General features: G+C 41.9%; 1 protein-coding gene across 7 annotated transcripts in view; it reads right to left on the bottom strand.

The window, feature by feature from the left end:
- Nucleotides 1-20,533, bottom strand: part of LOC133470364 (paramyosin-like) — a 127,561-nt gene that overhangs the window by 2,816 nt on the left and 104,212 nt on the right. For 5 of the 7 annotated variants that reach the window (XM_061758676.1, XM_061758678.1, XM_061758674.1 and 2 more), the window contains 4 exons: nt 19,505-19,598; nt 19,396-19,436; nt 12,114-12,216; nt 4,535-5,999 (listed from right to left, as the gene is read on the bottom strand). In XM_061758676.1, the coding sequence (XP_061614660.1) occupies nt 5,775-5,999; nt 12,114-12,216; nt 19,396-19,436; nt 19,505-19,598 (463 nt within the window). In that variant the 3' untranslated portion in view covers nt 4,535-5,774. Of the gene's footprint in view, nt 1-4,534; nt 6,000-12,113; nt 12,217-19,395; nt 19,437-19,504; nt 19,599-20,533 lie in introns of those variants that run through there. The other 2 variants (XM_061758675.1, XM_061758681.1) reach the window with 2 other exon arrangements.

Here is a 20,533-nt window from a genome sequence, read left to right as displayed (position 1 = left end):
AAAGTGTGATGTGTTGTGATAACGCTGTCCCAACTCTAACTCAGCTTAGAAAGAAAATACTGACTGCAGTGTTTAGCTTATTTAACCACTGAGGGACCACACGTACAGTGCTAAGAGTACCACACACACTCATTTGATGAAATTAGGTTCAGAAGGATCCTGTTCTGCGCTTGCGTCTTTGTGCGATAAGAGCGCACGGTGTGGAAATTAAGAGTGTGTCTACAAAAAGTGTGCATTTTGTTTTGCGTGTGTGAGAAAGAGAGAGAGAGGGCAAGAGAGCGAGAGAGAGAGAGAGAGAAAGAGAGAGAGAGAGAGAGAGAGAGAGAGGCTGACTAATCCCTCTACAGAGCTGAAACGAGTTAAAAACACATCAAAGGGAAGCTTAACCTCTGTGAAACCTCACCGGGTTTTCAAGAACAACAAATGATCATTCTCCTCATTGTTTCCAGGGGGACTCTTTTCACCACCGCGCCGCTGACACGCCCCCCGGTCCTGGGAGATTTTTATTTTTTTTTTAAGCCAGTGGTTTTATTTTTAATGACATTGCCATTTGTGTGCTTTTGTGATCGTGTGTTTGTGCAAAACTAGAACTGTGTTTGCACTTAAAAGAATATGTGCTTTTTTTCTTTAAGTGTGACATGGCAAATGAGGAAAAACCAAGCTAACAAGGACATAAACTTCGGCTTGAAATCATTAAAATGCTGGAAATCATAACCGGCCGGCTATTGTACAGAACCAATGAAGGATAAAAACAAGTGTGTGGAAGACAGGTGTGGTGTGCGTGTGTGCGTATGGAGGATGTTAGTGAGATGAGGACGCCGTTTGTGGTCTGGGGCTTGCTTTCACCTACACTACCTCATTATCACAGTATAAAAGTTTTTTTTTTTTTTTTTTTCCCCCCCACCAGCAAAAGTACATGTGCATATTTCTTCTTCTTGTCTTGGCTTGCCTGGATTAGCGGACACATTACACACGTCGCAGGAACTTACATGCACATGCAGGAAAAGACAGACACATGAACAAAATGACAGGTCAAGTGTGCCATTAATCCCACTTTAAAAAGTCATTCTAAATGGTTTAAATGTTAGTTGCTGTTTTAGCAGTTGGATCTTTCAATTACCTCTGGTTTATTTTTTTTTCCAAGCCACATCGAAAAAGCAAACAAGACATTTCTATTCACAGCATGGAAGTAAATCTAAAACAAGCACTCGATGGCACTCGCATGGCCACAAAGTGCTTACGGTACATGTAGGCAGCAGAATGTGGTTGCACAATGTCGTGATTACAGGACACACACCCACAGTGACCACAGTAGATGCGGGGCACATGGCGCACGGCTGCAGTGCCGTCGGCAAACGTGTTGCTAGTCCACATGTGCTACAGACTTATTTCAAGTGTGGTAGATGTCTATCCATCCATTTTCTTCCGCTTATCCAAGGTCGGGTCACGGGGGCAACAGCTCACGCAGGGAAGCCCAGACTTCCCTCTCTCCAGCCACTTTGTTCAGCCCTTCCGGGGGGGGGGGGGGGGGGGGGGGGGGTATCCCGAGATGTCCCCAGGCCAGCCGAGAGACATAGGGCGAATCCCAATTTTATCTCTTACCCCTTCCCCATGGCCCTTTGTTTGAACGGCTAAGAAGAAGCGGTAGGTAAATGGCCCTAGGAATCGGGACGACACATCGTCACCCCTCCACCCCTGCTGGCTGTGTCACAGGCAGATGCGACAATTGTTTACATTTGCAAGACGCCGCCTTGTGTCAAATAAATGTTACTATGATTATAAATTGCTTTTTTTTAATTTAAATGTCTGTTTGTGCAGTTTCTAAAGATGAGTGGTATTTTAGAACGGTTTGTAATGTTTCCTAACAAGTGACGGGATGCATATATTTATTTCTATATTTCATCTACTCAAAAACACATTTAAAAAAAAAAAAATACCTCAAACAGAATAAAATAGAAAATTACTTTATTGTTAATGTCACAGGAATATCCGTATGTCGTTCTGGTGTTGTGTGCTTTTTGTAGAAGATGGTTGCCTTGTCGTGTCACTGTGGAGGAAAAGGCGTCCGGTTATTTATTACGTTGACTTCATGTGTGTTTAGTAAACCCGATGTCAGACAAGGATATTCACAGGGAATCACAGCTAACGGCATCAAACTGATGAAATACTGCATTACATGAGTGATGAGGCTACAGCTGAACTATGTGGAAAACGAACGTCGTGGGATACTCAGAAGCAATATAATTAGCAACGCTACAGTAGCTACGTAGCTTCTGAATGTGACTTAGCTGTCTAACAATTCTTTCTAGTTGTTCATAAAATGCAGTACATTGTAGTGAAGTGTGTTTGCTGCGAATTTGTCACTGTAGTCTGATGGTAGACTTGCGAGACACGAGCTCGTCAGAATGAGTCGTTTAACCAACAATTCAAAACGTCTGATATTGAAATGGATAAAAAAAAAACATGACTGTCATTTGTATAAATATCAATAATTATGCTCACTTACATTTACGTATTTCCTTGTCCATTCCGCGGTCTTGTAAGCAAGCTCTTTGCGAGTCCCATACCCCTCGCTTTCAAGTAAGCTCCCCGACCACTCTTGCTTTCAAGGCCTATACAACCTTTCGTGTTTGCCCTTCCCCTTAGAAATGGGATAACCCATCGTTCTCATGCACACCTCACCAGGGAGCCGTCCCGGGGGGGGGGCGGGGGGGGGGGGGTATCCTAACCAGGTGCCCGAGACCCCTTATCTGGCGCCTCTCGATGCGGAGGAGCAGCGGCTCGACTGTGAGCCCCTTCCGGATGCTTCTCACCCTTCTTCTTCACCACGACAGACCGGCCTTACTGCAGCCACTGCACCAATCCGCCTTTCGATATCCCGCTCTCTTTTTCCCTCACGAGTGAGATAATTGAACTCCTCCACTTGGGGCAGGATCTCTTCCCCAACCCGGAGAGGGCACTCCACTCTGTTCCAAATTAGGACCATGGCCTCATATTTGGAGGCACTGATTTTCATCCCAGCCGCTTCACATACAGCTGCGAACCGGTTCACCGAGAGTTGAAGATCACTGCTTGATGAAGCCATCAGCACCACATCGTCTGCAAAAAGCAGGGACGTAATACTGATGTCAGGCGGTGATCGCTGATTGCACGCAGCCCAGACAGAGACGAGGGGAAACGTAAATGGGGATAGAGAAGGAGACTCAGCGTGTAAGTTGAGTTCAAGATGGTGAAAGATCAGACAATGGCCGATTAAAGGAAGAAAACATTAGGAACAAATGGTGCTTAAAATGGAACGGAATGGAACAGTGTCATATTTATTTGTACTTCTCAGTGGGAAGTTCTGACTGGGAGAACTTGCACATGAAGTACACATGCGAAACGCCATTATGGAGATAAAATAAGGTTTTGAACAAACATCCATCCATCCATTCATATTCTGTACCGCTTCTCCTAACTAGGGTCGCAGGCGTGCTGGAGCCTATCCCAGCTATCTTTCGGATGAGAGGCGGGGTACACCCTGAACTGGTCGCCAGCAAATCGCAGGGCACATATAAACAAACAACCATTCACACTCACACCTACGGGCAATTTAGAGTCTGTCCGCATGTTTTTGCGATGTGGGAGGAAACCGATGTACCCGGAGAAACCCGCCTGTGTGGAGCTTGCATATTCTCCCCGTGCCTGCGTGGGATTTCTCCAGGTACTCCAGTTTCCTCCCACGTCCCAAAAACATGCGCGGTAGGTTGATTGAAGACTCTAAATTGCCCGTAGGTGTGAATGTGAGTGTGAGTGTGCCGTGCGATTGGCTGGCGACCAGATCAGGGTGTACCCCGCCTCTTGCCCGAAGACAGCTGGAATAGGCTCCAGCACGCCCGCGACCCGCGACAATTCTGTCTTATGCGCTAATATAATTACATTAGGGGCATTAAAAAACAAAAACAAAACAAGACCCATCATTTATCGGGAAAGTTTGGGGGAAAATATATCGTTCTTAAAAATGTGCTATCGTGGCAGGCTCAAACACATAATATATTGATAGAGAGCAAGAGCGATGGATAACAACAAAATATTGTACAAACAGTATAAAAGATAGAGTAACAACTGTAATAAAAATCTGGAATATAGTGCGACTGCGAAACAAGAACCGTGACATAGCGGTGGATTACTGTATCTGTATTCTGTGATGATATACAATATAACTAGAACTCATTGTTCCAGGCTGGAACTTATTGTTTCCATGACATGTGCATCCTGGGACTCACATAAGTCTGAAGTGTAAAATGATCTATGGTAATATTACAAGCATAGTCACATAGTTGCGTTACGATGAGGACTGTTTTCACAGAAAGTAGATAATGAAATTCTACAAAAGGCGAAATTGTCAAATCAACATAAATGAACAGCTAAACGTGATTGTGCAAACATTTGCATCTGTTCCTGAGAAAGTGTGAGCATTCTGACAAATGACCACTTTTTCTAAAAAAAATCATGCAGTTTTCCTGACAATTATTATTTTTTTTAAATATATGATTTTCTTCTTGTAATATTACAGCTCTGTTCTCAGAACATTATGATTTTTTTCTCGTAATTTTAATTCTTTCCATGTGGACCAAAATACTCCTTAAGATAACAGAAGTGCAGAAACTAAAATGCTTTCAGTGTGCTGTTTTGTTTTTGTGTTTGTAGAAAAAAAAAAGATGATTTTACTCTCCCGACAAATGACTTTGAAGAAATCATTATTTTATTCTTGGAATATTACAATCTGTTGTAATCACATTTACTTTTTTTCCATGTAAATTATGTATTGTTCTTCTTTCCACCTGGCTTGACATTCCTTAACATAACAGAAGTACAGAAACTTACTAACTTTTTAGTGTGTACTGTCTTACTATGCTTATATTGTAATAAAATTAAAACAAAAATCCTTGTTAAATCTTGATCCAGGAATCCATCTTTACTTTTGTCATTGAGAGATTTTCCAACATTTTAATTTCCGGTATACAGTCTGGTGCTGATCTGAATCAGTCTGATCCGGCTGTGGTGACGATTCAAATTAGTTAGTTTTTAAATTTGTTTGTTTGTTAGTAGGATTACAGAAAATCTACTCCACCTGAACTCTGTGAAATATTGTAGATGGATAACACGGAACAAGGAAGAACCCAGTACATTTTGGAGCAGTTTTGGATCAAAGTGTAGAGCGAGGAATATTATTGATCTTTTTTTCCCCCTCATATGTGTATTCTATGTATTCATTTTAATGACGTTGTAATTCAAGCATACCATCTATTTTTGACACTGATACAAATTAGGATTTTTTTTTTAATCAAGTGGTTTTAACATTTTGCAGAGTGCATTGCGTATCAGGTAAGAGTTTAAATCTATAATAAATGTGTGTAAAATACTAAGAGGGAATGTCCCAATTCAGGAAGTACAGATAAATTCAAGGTAATTTTAAGGGAATTCGACTATCTGCCGGTTCTGGAGAGCTCCCCCTTCCTTCCTTCAGGCGATAAGCACCCAGGGACTTGACATTGACCCGCAGGACATTAACCTCATACTGAGCATGCTCCCCAGTGAGGAGCTGGAGGTCAAAAAGCCGTGACAGGTCAAAGTGTTCTGCGGGCTTTATTTGGTCGGCTCCCTACCTGGTCTTAGTTCTCCTGGGGAGTAGAGGGGAGGAGGCCTCGCCCGTATAGCTTCAACCAAAGCCTGGGATTCACCTGGTCAAGCTAACTTGGCTCCACTGGGCTCACCTTGGGTTTTAGATCCTCTCAGTGCCCCTTGTCGCTTCTTTCAGGTTGGGAGGAGGAGGAGGAGGAGGGGCGAGGTGGAGGGGATGAAGGGCGGGTGATGGAGAGGAGAGGTGGGCGGGCACTGGCAGGGAGGTGGACGCAGGTGGGAGGAAGAGGGCGATGGCACTCCACTTGTGTGTACATGCACCTCTCTTCCTCCAGCTGCCTCCGCAAGTGCTTGTTCTCCTTGCTGACAGCCTTTAACTGGAGCGGGGGGGAGAAGAAAGACAGTGAAACAAAGACCATCGCAATATTTTAGAAGGAACAACTTGAGTTTATCATGAGGGGTCACTTTGAGGGATGTTTCATCCACACAATTAAATCCCATCAACCAAATTAAAAATCTAATTCAAAGTTACCGATAAAAATCAATCATCAGAAGCCAACAACAGTATGGTGATGAACTTGCCGGCATCCCATTATATGCTTAATTGCTGTTTCACACTTGCTTTCATGCATGTGCAAAAAGACATGGAAAATTGCACGGCACACGCGCACACAGCGTTATATGGATGCTTGCTGGTGTCACACTGTGATGTATATTTCAACATTAAAACCAAACCAACCAATTGAAGCAATCATGAGAGGACAATTTAACACAAAACATCCATGACAGGCGACTGGTCAGAGCATCTGCCTCACAGTTCTGAGGATCGGGGTTCAATCGCCGGCCCCGCCTGTGTGGAGTTTGCATGTTCTCCCCGTGCCTGCGTGGTTTTTCTCCGGGCACTCCGGTTTCCTCCCACATCCCAAAAACATGCATGAATTGGAGACTCTAAATTGCCCGTAGGTGTGAATGTGAGTGCGAATGGTTGTTTGTTTGTATGTGCCCTGCGATTGGCTGGCAACCAGTTCAGGGTGTAGCTGGGATAGGCTCCGGCACGCCCGCGACCCTAGTGAGGAGAAGCGCCTCAGAAAATGGATGGATGGACATCCAAAAAAAAAATAAAAAAAAGGTCCTGTGTCACAATAGCTTGGTGGCCATAAAAAAAAAGACAGAAACAGCTAAATTGAGGGTTTTGGAACATTCAACCATTCATGAGGGGGAGTATGAGTTTAAAAAGTGCAAACATTTGCATTTGTTGTTAAGAGCAGGGTAATTACATTGCTAAAGTGGCAGTCTAAAAATTGTAATATGGCAGATAAAAGGGAGAGAGCAATTTGAAATTATGTATTTTTAGCAGTGAGGGAGAGGAAAATAAGAAATTAAAGAAGACAAGAGACTTGCCGGGTAATGACAGCTGCAAACATCCACATCTGGGTGTGTGTATTTGTGTGTGTGTGTACAGAGATAGGAAAGACATTTCTATGAGGTTCCACTAATATTGCCCGACTAAATACACACACGTGCACACAGAGACTAATCTGATGACTACAAATAACTCGGGTTTTAGGCTTAACCCTTGAGGAGCCAATGACACGATGTGTCAAAACCAGCCAAAGGCGCTTAAGGAGTATTTAGTCGCTCTGACAGGAAAACATCCAATCAAATTTGTGGAAGGAAAAAAAAACTGAGGGTGACACTTATAATTAGCTGTGCATTTTAATTTTCTTCAACTTTAAGTATGCCTAATTACAAGGGTTGCAAAGGTGGTGGGAAAAAAAAATAAAAAAATCACAGCTTGTCTCCTTATCCTTCACAAAAATATGTGTGAACTCACGTGATTGTATTTGGATGAAAGGGCTCGTGTGTGTGTGAAAGGAGTGTGTTTGCACTTGTATTCGAATATTTAAATGCAGATTAGACATCATTGACAAAACATGGAAAATAATCGCCAGCTGTCTAAAAGAAAAGTCGCTGTGAAATTGTTTTGCATGGCCCTCATTTGTAATGTGTGCTTTGGAACATTTGTCAAAAGCATCCATCTTTGTGGGAAACTACAATAACATTATTTTCTTTAGCAGACACTTAAAGGGGACACATTATGGAAAACTGACTTTCATATTGCTTCTATTGGTCTCTGGAGTGCCTGCCTGTCAGGTGTGAAATTACACAACGGAATATTTTTTTGGAGCTAAGTTAGAAAATGTGTCTTAAAACAAGTTTGACCTTCTTGTTACATCAAATCGGTCTAATTTAAATAATACTGCTTTCACACTGAGTTCCTCTACCCATGACTTGGCAGCTACCTGGGCGAAAGATAATTCATTTTCTATTCTTGCCTGACTACATGGCTACATCTCCCAAGTAAGCTACTTGGAAAGTGTTGCGATTCTCTTCTACAACACCAATTCCAAAGAAGTTGGGACATTGTGTTAAACATAAATAAAAACAGAATACAATGATTTGCAAATCGTGTTCGATCTATATTTAATTGAATATACTACAAAGACAAGATATTTAATGTTCAAACTGATAAACTTGATTGTTTTTAGCAAATAATCATGAACTTAGAATTTTATGGCTGCAACACTTTTCAAAAAAGCTGGGACAGGGTCATGTTTACCACTGTGTTACATCGTCTTTTCTTTTAACAACATTCAATAAACCTTAGGGAACTGAGGACACTAATTGTTGAAGCTTTGTAGGTGGAATTCTTTCTCATTCTTGCTTGATGTACAGCAACAGGCCGGGGTCTCCGTTGTCGTATTTTACGCTTCATAATGCACTACACATTTTCAATGGGAGACAGGTCTGGACTGCAGGCAGGCCACTCTAGTACCCGCACTCTTTTACTACGAAGCCACGCTGTTGTAACACGTGCAGAATGTGGTTTGGCATTGTCTTGCTGAAATAAGCAGGGGCGTCCATGAAAAAGTCGTCGCTTGGATGGCAGCATATGTTTCTCCAAAACCTGTATGTACCTTTCAGCATTAATGGTGCCTTCACAGATGTGTAAGTTACACATGCCATTGGCACTAACACAGCCCCATACCATCACAGATGCTGGCTTTTGAACTTTGCGTCCATAACAGTCCGGATGGTTCTTTTCCTCTTTGGCCCGGAGGACACGACGTCTCCAAGTCTGGGCTGCACAAAGGGTTCACATACATTTCCCACCCACTGTGCACTTCTCTGCCGTGCGCTTTCCATCCACTTCAATGCATTATCAGACAATTTGCGGGCATATAAACTTTCAAACGTTTGGGAAACATAGCGTCAGTGGATGCCAGCCACCAAGTTACATAATCACGAAAAAAGCTTCACTACTGAAAATCTATTTGATGTAGAAGAACATGTTTGACCACACTACTGAGGAGTGTAGTTAAGGTAGTAACCCTGCCACTTGTAACTTTGCAGTAAATAGTATGGTGGCCCTGAAGTGCAAAACACAACAGCAACAGTGTTTTTTTTTTAATTTGCCGTTGTGTTTAGTTATTTGCTGTTGTGTTTTTTGATTTGCTGTTGTGTTTCATTATCTGCTGTTGTGATTAGTTATTTGTTGTTGTGTTTTTTTACTTGAAGTTGTGTTCATTTATTTGCTGTTGTGTTTTGCACTTCAGGGCAACCGTAACATAGGCCAAAAGCTAAAGTTTGCTGGAGCGTTGTTGAATGAACAAATTACCGTTATTTACCAGCCTTAACAGTGACAGCTTCTGATAACCGGCACATAAACAGACTATATAATATTACAGGATACAGTCACTAGAACAGCTACCACATACAGTGTGTCTATCACTCTCTTGCTCAGGAATCTCTTCTTGCTCTGGGTGTGACTAAAGTTCAAACATATTGTATTTGGATTTACTGCTGTACTTTCACAACATAAAACTACATAGATCATTTTACACTTGAGACTATGTGAGTCCTGGGATGCACATGTCATGGAAACAATGAGTCCCAAGCTGGGAACAATGAATCCCTGCATTTTATCATCACGGAATACAGATACAGTAATCCTCCGCTATATCATGGTTCTTGCTTCGCGGCCCCACTATATTGCAGATTTTTATTACAGGTGTTACTCTATTTTTATACTCTTTGTACAATATTTTTGTGTTATCCATTGTTCTTGTTCTCTCAGTATATTATGTGTTTAGGCCTGTCATGATAGCAAATTTTTTAGGACGATATATTTTCCCAAAAGCTACGACAAACAATAGTATCGATGTTTTTTTATGCCACTGATACAATGATATTAGATCATAATAATTCAAGTACATACTTTTTAAGAACAATTCACTTTTAATTCTAATTCTAACAGACATTGACATTGTAATGTAGAACAATACATAAAATATCAGATAAAAAATAAATAAAACAGTCTGTTCACAAACATTGCACATCTACAAATATTGAAATTTGTCACAGAGGTATAACAATCCTTAATGCTTGAACAGGCCATATTCTGTCAGTCAAGTTTCCATTTGGTTTAAGAAAAAGTGCCAAGTAGCAACACTGACAATACTAGTAGACCAAAGCAACCTGTTTTGATTCAAGATTTGTACTACTATTTAAAAGTCTGCAGCCTTTCTTTAAACGCTGCTTTGTCAACATGTTCAATGGCTACATAGCTTACAATTGTAATGCTGTACTTTATTTAATGAGCACATGTGCGCCATGTTCATGTTTGCATTTGCATTGTTGGGCAAAGGGTTCCATAATTACAAGCTGACGGGAAACGGGAGATGGCCCACTGTGTTTTTTGTTCCCAGCTGAATAAATTGGGTGGGATGGTTGTGTTTAAAATGGATTTTGTCACTTTGAGGTTTTAAGTTGTGTTGTCTTTGTTGCGACTTCATACAAATTTCACATACCAGCTTGTTGTTGTTAGCGGGAGGGCCGCGATCATCTGGCTTGAGTCCAAAATGTTCCCACATCGTCGCGGTGGCAATAGGCTTTGGAACTAATTCCATGTATGCTGCTCAATTTTCTGGAACTGCAGCTGCCCGCTTGCCTTCAGAGAACTTAGCTTCGTGTACGCTAGCGACTGCATTTCAAACGCACACCGAGACACACACGGAGGGTTCCCCGGCTCTTCACTATCTCTGATTGGTTTAGAGACCACGATGGTGAAACCCATTGTGTGTCTGCTTATGAAAAAAAAAAAAACTTTCTTCCTCAAATGACTGGACATCTGTATGCACCATTTTTTGTTTTTTTTTGGCTGCACCATTCAGAAACTAGGGCGCATATCCGACCAAAATAGCCCTGCCTCGTCCCGAAAAACTTCATACACCGGATTTCTAGCACCACGCCAGAGTACTAAGCCATGAGTCCAAAGACGCAGATTGATCGTACTTTATGCGTCGCTGTTAATTTTTGTGCGTCTAGGACGCGGGACGCACATCAAACGAGATTCCTGAAACTCTATATTTGGGGATCGTTTGGACAACAATTTCATCTGGAAATGAAACTTTAGACAAACTACCCAAAATCATTCACATGATAAACAAAGTACCCCTGGAACGTTATGTTTTCGACTTCGTAAACACTATTGTCATGTAAGCGAATGGCTAAAACGAAAGGGATGTTTCTCTCTCTTTTCAGTAAAATAAAAAAAAAAAAATACTTGTGAGGTGCACATCAAGGGTAAATCTTAAGACAAGCCATTGGCTATTCACCAACGAGACTGCATGGTAGAAAGTAGAGATGTCGACCTGATTTGTAACATAATTCTGACACTTTCCAGCGGAACATGAGCAATGTCAGTGTGTAGAAATGAGTGTGTGTGTGTCTTGGTGTTTCACTGGATGAATGGGATGATTCACACAGCAGATTAAGAGATGCCAATACACAGCCAGGCTGTTCAATAGCCCCTCTCTCATGTGCACAGATAACATTGAATTTGCATGTCAGTCAAGTTCAACACGAGCTTGAACAGCGCTTGTCGTCAGTCAGCGGGCCAGCGCACAAAACTACTCCAAAGTCAGTAGAGCGATTCTGCAAGCCCTGCACTTTCTTTTCTTTCTTTCTTTCTTTCTTTTCTGAGTGGGCTGACGAGTACTTTTGATTTATCCTCCTTTTGTGATTTGGTGATTCTTGCGAAATTCAACACAGTGAAGAAAAAAAATGCCAGTTTTTTTTCCTCAGAATATTCCTGTGTCCCCTCACACACACAGTTTTATCACAGCGCTATCAAGGGGAGATCAGCACAGCAGTATTGCTATACACCCCTATCTCGCTTTCATCAAAGGGAAATCATTTACCGGTGGAAAGAGACGTCATAGCTTTTTCTTTGATATCATTTGCTCTTATTCTTCCTCCACCTTCTTGCACATCTCGCACCACACCCCTTAACGTCACCTTTTATCATCGGAAGAGGAAATGCCTGTCTATTTTGAAGTTGGACCTATGAAGTCTTTCTTTTCTTTGTGAGTTCAACAGCGGGAGGGCCGCAAGGTTTTTGTGCATTATGTTTGTGTGCACTGTCTCACCTGTTGATTTAGCAGACTGATGGCGTCCATGTTGCGCTGCAGTTTGGTCTGCATGTCAGCCAGTCTGGCCAGATTCAGCACCATGCAAGTCTCCTTATCAAGGCTGGAAGTACATGTGGTATTTGAACTTACTAATTAATAGCTAATGTATAAACATGTAATAACAGATTAATAGCTTTGTACATATACAGTGGTAACGGAATGTATTCAGACCCACTTAAATTTTTTTACTCTTTGTTATATTGCAGCCATTTGTTAAAAAACATTTTCCTCATTAATGTACACACAGGACCCCATATTGACAGAAAAAAAATGTCATTGTTGAAATCTTTGCTGATTTATTAAAAAAGAAAAACTGAAATATCACACCGCCATAATTATTCAGACCCTTTGCTGTGACGCATATATTTAACTCTGGTGCTGTCCATTTCTTCTAATCATCCTTGAGATGATTCTGCACCTTCATTGGAGTCCAGCTGTGTTTGATTATACTGATTGGACTGGATTAGGAAAGCCACACACCTGTCTATATAAGACCTTACAGCTCACAGTGCATGTCAGAGCAAATGAGAATCATGAGGTCAAAGGAACTGCCTGAAGAGCTCAGAGACAGAATTGTGGCAGGGCACAGATCTGGCCAAGGTTACAAAAACATTCTTCTGCACTTAAAGTTCCTAAGAGCACAGTGGCCTCCATAATCCTGAAATGGAAGACGCTTGTGAGGATCAGAACCCTTCCTAGAGCTGGCCGTCCGGCTAAACTGAGCAATTGGGGCAGAAGAGCCTTGGTGAGAGAGGTAAAGAAGAACCCAAAGATCAGTGTAGCTGATCTCCAGAGATGCATTCGGGAGATGGGAGAAAGTTCTAAAAAGTCAATCACTGCAAAGATGAATGCTGCCAAGTACAGGGACATCCTGGACGGAAACCTTCGCCAGAGTCCTCAGGACCTCAGACTGGTTCACCTTCCAACAAGACAATGACCCTAAGGACACAGCTAAAATAATGAAGGAGTGGCTTCAGAACAACTCTGTGACTGTTCTTGAATGGCCCAGACAGAGCCCTGACTTAAATCCAATCACCATCCAACCTGACAGAACTGGAGAGGATCTGCAAGGAGGAATGGCAGAGGATCCCCAGATCCAGGTGCAAAAAACTTGTTGCATTATTCCCCAAAAGACTCATCGCTGTATTAGCTCAAAAGGGTGCTTCTACGAAATACTGAGCAAAGGGTCTGAATACTTATGGCTGTGTGATATTTCAGTTTTTCTTTTTTAATAACTCTGCAAAAAAAATAAAAAAATTCTGTCAACATGGGGTGCTGTGTGTAGATTGAGGGAAAAAAATGAACTTAAATGATTTCGGCAAATGGCTGCAATATAAGAAAGAGTGAAAAATTGAAGGGGGTCTGAATAATTTCCGTACCCGCTGCATATCCATCAATCCAGTCACTATAGTGCTTGTCCTTGTTAGGAGGAGCCTATCCCTACTGACTTTGTACCCCCTGGACTGGTAGGTAAAGACCAACAGAACACATTGTCCAGGACTGAATCCACGCATGATCCCAAACAGTATGTTCTGTTTTCAGATCAAGAGACTCATTAAGCTGTGCTGTGCTGGCAGAGTTGAGCACACGTGTGTCGTGCATTGAATTAACTATCGAGTGTTCCTATTGCTTGCTGTGGATTTTTAAATTTAGGATGTCAGTTGCACTAAAAATATTAAAACATAAAGGTAAGACACAAATAATTCCATGATTGAAGAATTTCGATGAATGTAACGTTGTGTAAAATATTTAATATTACAGGGGGAAAAAACATAAGTTTCATCCATCTATTGTCTGAGCCCCTTCTCCTGACCAGGGTCGCGGGCGTGCTGGAGCCTATCCCAGCTATCATCGGGCAGGAGGCGGGGTACACCTTGAACTGATTTCCGGCCAATCGCAGGGCACATGCAAACAAACAACCATTCGCACTCACCTGCACACCTACGGGCAATTTAGACTTGTCAATTAACCTACCATGCATGTTTTGGGGATGTGGGAGGAAAGCGGAGTGCCTGGAGAAAAGCCACACAGGCACGGGGAGAACATGCAAACTCCACACAGGCGGGGCCGGGGATTGAACCCCGGGTCCTCAGAACTGTGAGGCTGACGCTCTAACCAGTCGATCACCGTGCCACCAAAACATAAGTTCATAATTTAATTTCAAAACAACAGCGATGACTTTATATTTATTGTGGAGAAATGTGAAACATAAATGAATCTAAGGCTGGTGCTTAATATTATAAATGTGCGTGAATGTTTCTGCTACTACCGATGCAGTTATTCACAATAGAATATTTTCCCAAATGTTTAATACTGAATCGATTGAAATGTTAACAGTAGTTTTAAATACAGAGTTCAGACTACAAATTACAGGTTGAGGTAATTTTTAACTGTTAGTTAATGATTATTGTGGTCTTTAAAAAAATAAATAAATATATATATATATATCATAGTAAGTTATAGTAACTTACTATATTTATGGGTTCTTTAAATCTTTTATAAGTATAACCTCGTAGAGTTGTACACATTTTATGCATCAACACAAAGTTTTAACGTGTTTGCAGAGCACGTTCATTTCTCATTTATGTTCATCCTTCCAATGTGGGGCAAGAAAAGAAGTGGCCATGTATGATCTTCATTATGAACACGTCCTTATTACTGAACCCAAAGATGGGTGAGTAAATGGCTTTCAGAAATCATTAAATCGTACCACAGCGATACTGAGAGCAAAATGAACGCAACCGCAGACATGCAGGGCAACATTAAGAGTACAAGAAGCCATTTAAGATTTTAACTGTTTATTAAAAATGTTTTTTGGTGTAGAGGACAAACAAATGTGAAAGTCTGCTATTTTCAGACCCAGGCCCCGACTAAGAAATGCCTATTAAATTAACGACAGTGGATAATGGCCCTCTGTATGGGCTGAAGAGCGCGCTGCCCCTGCTTTGCGCTCCTTCTTTCATGCCTCAGTGAACCTGTCTAGTTAGCATTGAGAGGGGTGCTGGGGTGGGGGTATTAAATACTTTATTGAAGACTTCTTAGGCCATTAAAGTACCACTGTACCTCCCCTATGTTAATGTACTGGTAAAGCACCAAGAAGGGAAATCCTGTGAGGTGACGGTGCAAAAACAGCCTCTTTTTGCCTCACTTGATAAGATGCACAAGCTGGGTACAGAGTTCACCGTTGTAGTTTTCTTGCACAGTTGAAGACACAAATAGAAGACACATATTATGTCCTGTATTCTGGTTTTATTTACATTTCACAAAATGTCCTAATGTCAAAGAAGGGGGAAACATGCATATATTAATCCATCCATCCATTTTCTACACCGCTTAACCTCACTAGGGTCACGGGGTGCTGGAGCCTATCCCAGCTGACTTTGGGCGAATGACAGACTACACCCTGAACTGGTCGCCAGTCAGTCGCAGGGCATCCATTCGCACTCACATTCACACCGTCACTGAATGGGAACTGAACCCACGCTGCCCGCACCAAAGTCAGGCGAGTGTACCACCACACCATCAGTAACCGCATATATTAATATTATTTAAAAAAATATATATTTTGTAAACTTGACCTTGTCTTTGTATGTACAAACAGAACATGGACCTCATTGTCAGAAAAAAAAAAATCCTATCTGCACCATTTGACAGAATGTAATTTGGATCACTCCCCATTAGGCAACAAACTAATTTAGCCTTGTAAAAGCACATCGTTTTGAAAGATGAAAACAAATTTTCTGTAAATGACATTCACAAAATGGAAAATAATTGCAACTGAACCTTCCAGATCTTTTAATTTCACACCATAATTATCGCACACCCAACAGCCATGAGCAGAATTGCACACATTTACTTTGATCTGTCAAATTGCCTCTCCAAAATGCAGTATGTCTTCCATAGGGTTCCAACTCAGCAGAATCCGCAGATGTGCAAACACAAAATAAAAATATGATACAAAGGCCTTCCCAGATGCTAATGCGGTATTGAGCAGATGATGAGACAAAGCCAGAGCAGAGACAACTGCGAGATTTATGTGAGGATGTAGCCATGCTGGGCGGAACGCCTGTGTAAACATCTGCTCCTGTGTTTAAACGCAAACACGGATGTGTGTAATTAGCTGCTTAACCCAATCAGTGTGTATATAATTACAGTCATTAGTGTCAACGCCTACCAGCCGTACTCTCTAAACTAGGCAATAAACTCTCTGATGCCGCCCCCCCCCCCCAACCTCCCCCAATCTCCCTTGCATCTTTCTTATTTACTGCTCTTGCACGGCTGTATATTTTATGCAAGGCTAGACTCTCCATTATCGCCGGCTCTGTTCGTCTGCCACATCGCTTCTCTGTTTACACAAATCCTCTGCTGTGATCACAGAGTGCTCTTAATTGGAAGCACATCGTTAGCAGGGCACGCATGATGAGCGCTTCGCCCTGATGGGTTGTGTCACAGCCACTGAGCCAGTGGTCCCAACAGCAAATAATCAACAGCCTCGCCTTCCATCATCGCCTGCACGTCAATTTGCAATGGTTCTTTTTTTGGTAGTTATTTTGAGGTGACATGAGAAAATGCCAAATGTGTAGATGGGGTGGCCCATTGCACCATTTTCAATATACACACTGAACTGGATCAATCAGAATGCATTGTGGGAAAAAACAAAACAAAAAAAAGGTGTGTTCAAAGAAACTAAAGATTGTCATTTTACATGCTACAAAATCCCATTTTCTGGAGGGCCCCACGGCACCTTTGTGACATGGGTTTTCTCCTGCTACTTCGGCTTCCTCTCACATTCACGGTTTACCTATGCTCAAATTCAGCTGGGACAAGCTCCAACTCAACCGTGACCTTCCTGAGGACCGACGGTAAAGAAATGGATGTTTGGTGGGAAATTCACAACCCTGTCTCAGCTTCCAGCATTCCTTTTTACGCGGTTACAGTATGGCTCTGATACCAACTCCGAATGTGGAATATTGCCGGGATGACTTGGTCACCCCATAGCAATGATGCAGAATTACCTTTAAAAATGTGGGAAAGTTTCATCTTTAACAGGCAACAAATAGAAGACACATATTATGTCCTGTAAAGCTTGGGGGGAAAAAACAAAAAAACTGACCCCCTATTAAAATTTTGCTCACCCAAAAAAAAAAAAAAAAAAAATTTTATAAATAAATGTTCAGATTTTCAACAGAGGCCTCTTTTATTAATTGAAATATTGATCCTAGGTCACTCTTCCTCACCTGTGAGGGTTGGCGGCAAATGCCACGGGTAATATGAAGCCACGGTGCCACAGCCGCTTGAACGCACAGGCCAATGCAATCATCATACATTGCTTTATTAAAGGCCCTCCTAATGAAAAAATGTCACATTCCGCTGATTGCTGTCAGTGATAGAGACACTGAGATATCCCCCTTTGCCACCAGTCATACTAATTATACACGGAATGCATATGGCTGTCATGCAAATAACATGACATATCTGTTGCCATATACCGCAGATGTATGATTTTCATACAGATGGCATTTGGGGTAGGTGTGTATGTGTCGGGGTAGGGAGTGGGGGTTATGATAATGAAATGAAATGAATTAGGATTCATCATAACAAAGGATGGGGAGACACTATAGAGGAAGTTTTCATTCACTGATTTTTATTTGATCTCTTTCTATGTTATTATATTCGCTCAATCAAACCACTCTCATGCCAACATCTATATGAACTACCTCCTCTTTTGCTCTTCTCTCTCGCTTGTTCCCAATTATGAGCAAAAGACAAAGAAAAGTCATTCATCTTCCTGTCGCGGCCTCTTAATGATATCATTAAAATGACTGACAGCTTTGAATAGCACCGAGAACTTACCCCAGTCAAAACAAATCTGATCCGTTTTGGAAACACAGCCTGTGTGGTTCATTAAGGGGAAGGGGTGGGGGTGGGGGTCTACAACAGGGTGTGGAAGGGATGGTAGGGTGGGGGCGATTATTCATAATGAGGAAGACCTTAAGGGGTCGTATTGGGGGTATGGGGAGATGTGCTGCAGGCAGGTGCCCCGTCGGGCACGCGGGCACACACACACGCGGACGCACATGCACGCACGCACACTCCTTTCTCACTTCCATCCTGCTCCCATCTGTGCCCCATTCATTCTCATTGCCTTAATGAACATAATAAATATATCTGCCAACCAATGATGAATGCTATTTGACAGCCAACGGGGGTGGCAAGTAGAAGAGGATGCGCCCTTGATTGGAGTGTAATCATTGGTAAAGGCCCAGCATGAATCACATATTCAGATTGGGGATGCGGCACGACACGCACACACAGGTGGCAAAGCCCACGGGGTGTTTCATTCGCAGCCTGGCACTCCTACTGTTATTGTCATCAGTGGCATTGTCAGGCCAGGATGCTGTGTTACAACGAGACATGGTGGGAAATGTGCACGTTGAAAGGGGTGGCTGGCACAAATGTGCGTCAAAGGGCCTGTTGGAACAGTTCATTAGCAAAATAAATGGTGGCGCAACTGCAACAGGGAATCATCACTTGCATTTGGCATCAGGAATGGAATTTGAAGTCTAAAAGTCCTTCTCTCAAACAATTTTTTAAATCTTTTTACAGTGGAACTTCTAAAGCCAAACACAATCTGTTCTGGGATGCTGACGATGTTGAGAATTTTTGGGAGAATTTAGAATCAGGGGTGTACTTACCATTCGGCAAACATGGGCAATTCCCTGGGGCCCCGAGAGTTCCAGGGGGCCCGATGATCATGATCCTTTCAACTGCCCCCCGCTCCCCCACTTTATCTTTTAGAGTGCTTGTGCAAACTTGATTCAGAAAGACCACTGCAAAATAAACTTGGCACGGTTGTGCCACTATGAAGTGAAGTTACAGTGGAGCGGTGAAAATGAGAACGAGTGGATTTTTATTTTATTTATTTATTTTTTTTAAATCAAAATTACAAAAGGTTTTAACTTTTTTTTTTACGTGGTGACGAATATGTGTAACTGAACACAGAATGAGTCAGAATTGACTTTAGAGATTCCATTGTATTTATCTTCTGACAGGAAGAAAAAAACAGTAAATGCAATGAAAAGTGATGGATGTCCTCCATTGTTGTCCTTTGTTCACTACTATGTTAAAATGCATTAGTAAATGAGACAGGTCTGATCACTGTTAACCGTTCCAAACCATACCATGATGACATAAAGTGAATTGTACCAATTGGTGTAAAAATAGAGCGACGTTTACTTACATTTTCTCATCTTGAATTGCACAAAGGTTCTTCATGTGGGCCTGCAAAAGAATGAAAAAAGATTATTTTTTTTTAAACATCTGTCATCTTTTCTGTTCTGTTGTCTCACCTTGACATGTCCCATCTCTTTCTTCTGCCCTGTCGCCACTTCTTTCAGTCGCTTCACCTCCGCCACCAGCGTGTCATTAGCCTCCTGAAGATTTCTGCCAAACCAAAGGGAAATGCAGACACCCAGTTCAAGCAGACAGTACACAGTCAGGCTGACAGACGCTATTATCATCAAGAGACTCTTGTTACATGTGGCAGAGAAAATGCGCATAGACACACAAAAACAACACGGTCTGACTGTGATAGTAAAATGTGTAGGTTCGCAGCATCATTTATTACTCAACCATGTGGCTAGTCATATTGATTTTTCGTTGACTACTGTGACACAGGAAAGTGGTCACTAACTTTTTAAATTTCATTTTTAGTTTGCAACTTTAGATTCCAAGCGTACAGTATATTACTACGTTTATCAGGACAGAAACACTGACCGCACTTTTTTGTATGCTGCAATAAAAGGAGGGTTAGGAAGGTTATGGCGCAATGGGGGCGGGGGGTATGTGGCATGACAGCATCAAGACAGAGTCTGACAAGAGCACTTTTACCTCTTTAAAAGACAAATATGTCACACCCTGTCTGTGCACATAACACGTGTGTGCGTGTGTGTGTGTGTGTGTGCGTGTCTCTGTGTGAGTCATGATGATGCACGCATGACAGAAAGCCTGTCAGGTACAAGTATGTCAAAACAGATGACCTGAATCACTTTATCACATGCACATACCCACATTTGAATACACTCAAATTTTGATATCCATTGGCATACACAAAGTTACACATACATACAAGGTATTTAGTGGTGTTAACATGCAGCAGAAGCAAGTGTTGCTATAGCCAGCAACCATTAGGTTCGGGCACCTCACCCAAACATTTATGGCTACGCCCCTGGTTAAGAGTTCAACCCAGATCCTTTAGACTGTGAGGCGGGAACCAAATGCTATCATAAACTGTATCTCACTTTGAGTTTAAAAAAAGACTACAAAGGCAATATGACAAGACTCTACAAGTGTGAACTTCATTGACTTTTTTTTTTTAC

Source organism: Phyllopteryx taeniolatus, chromosome 20, assembly GCF_024500385.1.
Source record: "Phyllopteryx taeniolatus isolate TA_2022b chromosome 20, UOR_Ptae_1.2, whole genome shotgun sequence".
Taxonomy (NCBI): Eukaryota; Metazoa; Chordata; class Actinopteri; order Syngnathiformes; family Syngnathidae; genus Phyllopteryx; species Phyllopteryx taeniolatus.
Note: the sequence above shows the minus strand (reverse complement) of the source record. Positions and strands in the feature narration are given on the sequence as shown.